At 45.0% G+C, this 2,674-nt stretch overlaps 1 protein-coding gene across 1 annotated transcript; it reads left to right on the forward strand.

Moving 5' to 3' along the window:
• Positions 1 to 845: 845 nt before the first annotated feature.
• OR1K1 (olfactory receptor family 1 subfamily K member 1) lies at positions 846 to 1,857 on the forward strand. The gene has a single exon (XM_072631862.1). The coding sequence runs from the start codon at positions 865 to 867 to the stop codon at positions 1,855 to 1,857; it is 993 nt and encodes a 330-aa protein (XP_072487963.1). The 5' UTR covers positions 846 to 864.
• The last annotated feature ends 817 nt before the right edge of the window (positions 1,858 to 2,674 follow it).

Below are 2,674 nucleotides of genomic sequence, written 5' to 3' on the forward strand. Positions count from 1 at the left end.
TAAAACTAACCTACCAGCTATTTCTTACACATGACTTCCTATCTCTCACCTCTATAACTTTGCATCAGGAATGTATGATATGCTTTCTCTCTCTTTGATTTCCTGGGAATAACTGCTAAACCCTGAGTCAAACAGTTCTGTTTTTTTTTTAGAAGAGTTTCAAATTGTTTTCCAGAATAGTTAGATCACTTTACAGGTCCACTAACAAGGTGTTAGTATGCCTATCTTCCTTCAGTCCCTCCAATACTGACCATCCTTCTTTCCAGATTGTGTGTAAAGTGAAAATTCAGAGTTGTTTTAATTTACATTTCTTTTATTAGTGATTTAAAACAATTTTCATATGGCTGTTAAGAGTTTCTAATTCATGAACTCTTGTGTTATCATGAATTATAGTTACTGGTGTTAGTATTTTATCTTTCTACTACTTCTACTATCACTACTACTAATAATAATAATAGCTAATATTTCCACAGTGCTTCTGATGTACTAGATACTGTTAAGTGCTTTACAGTTATTACCTCATTCAGTCCTCAAAACAACTCAGAGAGATGTGTTATTATTATCCTCATTTTAAGGATGTGGAAACTGAGTCAAACAGAGGCTGTGGCTTGCCCAAGGTCACAAAGGTAGTCTCTAAAAGTGGATTTGAACTCAAGTCTTCTTTACTTTAGGCCCAGCTTTCTATTCACTATATCACATAGCTGCCTTACTAGACTGTAAACTCAATGAGGGAAAAAATCTGTATGTTATCTCAACTTTGGCTCTCCCCTAGAACAAAAAAACAGTCCTCTCCCCAGTGTGGTGCTTAATAAGTATTTGTTAAATAAATTTTTCAGATGAGGAAACTGAGCACAGAAAGGGAAAATGATTTACTCAAATTCCCTTGAGTGGAGGAGTAATCAGAACATGGATAAGACCAACAGGTCCTCTGAAGGGACCCCATTTATCCTTCTGGGCTTGTCCACAAGCCCCGGGCAACTACGGCCTCTCTTTGCCCTCTTCCTGGTCCTGTACATAGCAGGTGTGGTGGGGAATGGCCTCATTGTGGCAGCCACCCGGGCCAGTCCAACCCTCCATGCCCCCATGTATTTCCTGCTGGCCCACCTCTCATTTGCCGACCTCTGCTTCACCTCTGTCACCGTGCCCAAGATGCTGGCCAACCTGTTGGCCCATGACCGCTCCATCTCACGGGCAGGCTGCCTAACTCAAATGTATTTCTTCTTTGCTTTGGGTGTGACTGACAGCTGCCTACTGGCTGCCATGGCCTACGATCGCTATGTAGCCATCCGGCACCCACTGCACTATGCAGTCCGAATGTCCCGGGCTGTGTGTACAGGACTCGTGGCAGCTGCCTGGATTGTCTCTCATACCCACTCGTTGCTGCACATCCTGCTCATGGCCCGCCTGTCCTTCTGTGCCTCCCGGAGTGTGCCCCACTTCTTTTGTGACCACCAGCCCCTGCTGCGACTTGCCTGTTCTGACACTCGCCACATTCAATTGCTTATCTTCACCGAGGGGGCTGCTGTGGTGGTCACACCCTTCCTACTTATCTTGGCCTCATATGGTGCCATTGCTGTTGCTGTATCACGCCTGCCCTCGGTGTCTGGACGGTTACGGGCTGTGTCCACCTGCGGCTCCCACCTGGCCGTGGTGGGTCTCTTCTATGGCACTGTCATTGCAGTCTATTTCCAGCCCACAGCACGATATGAGGCTGAGCGGGGCCGTGTGGCCACTGTCATGTATACAGTAGTGACCCCCATGCTCAACCCAGTCATTTACAGCCTCAGGAACCGTGATGTTCAGGGGGCACTCCGGGCTCTCTTTACTGGACGAAGGATCTCAACTGAGCCCACCTAAGGACTGGACTTGCTTCTCTGAGAAACAGAGAAGGCCAGTAACCAACTGGGTCAGAGGGTACTGGAGTTGGAAGAGATATCTAGTCCAACATGCTACAGAGGAGAAAAATGAGACCCAAGAAATGGGTAATAGCTTCACCAAAGTCACACAACTAGTAAGTGGCAAAGGTGGGATTTGATCTTAAATCCTCTGACTTCTAATCCAGTGTTTTTGCCACTCTCAGACATAGACACACATATACAGAGATGTCACCTCAACCATAAAATCACAGAATATAAGAACTAGAAGGGACCTTTGAGCTCAACTTTAGGTTCTACTCTCTTACTATTTGAGGAGAAACCTGATGCCCAGGGCAGTTAAGTCACCTGTCAAAGGTCACACAGATAGCAGAACTAGAAATCAAATCCAGATCTTACACTCTGATTCAGTGCCCCTCCTTCTTCCCCTTTGTCTTCTCTGACCCTTCCAGAGCTTTTCTTGAACACTATACTGTGTTCTAAGGCACTGTACTAAGGTAGGAAAGGTGTATTTCCAGATTACAACCCCACCTATAGCCTCTGGTTTACTTCAGTTCATAAGATGGCAGAATTGGACCTGAAAGGGAAGAGGGAGGAATAAGTATTTATATAATACTTAATATGTGCCAGGTACTGTGCTAAGAGCTATATAAATATGATTTCTTTTGATCCCCACAAGAACCCTGCAATATAGGCGTCATTATCATCCCCATGTTACAGTCAAGAAAACGGAGACAAACAGAGGTTAAGTGACTGCCCCAGTGCCACACAGCTAATAAGTGTCTAAGACGGAATTTAAA

This window comes from Notamacropus eugenii, chromosome 1 (genome assembly GCF_028372415.1).
Source record: "Notamacropus eugenii isolate mMacEug1 chromosome 1, mMacEug1.pri_v2, whole genome shotgun sequence".
Classification (NCBI taxonomy): Eukaryota; Metazoa; Chordata; class Mammalia; order Diprotodontia; family Macropodidae; genus Notamacropus; species Notamacropus eugenii.

Bases quoted from the DNA above. Each gene is read 5' to 3' on its own strand.
- OR1K1 (XM_072631862.1), top strand. From the start codon at position 865: ATGATTTACTCAAATTCCCTTGAGTGGAGGAGTAATCAGAACATGGAT.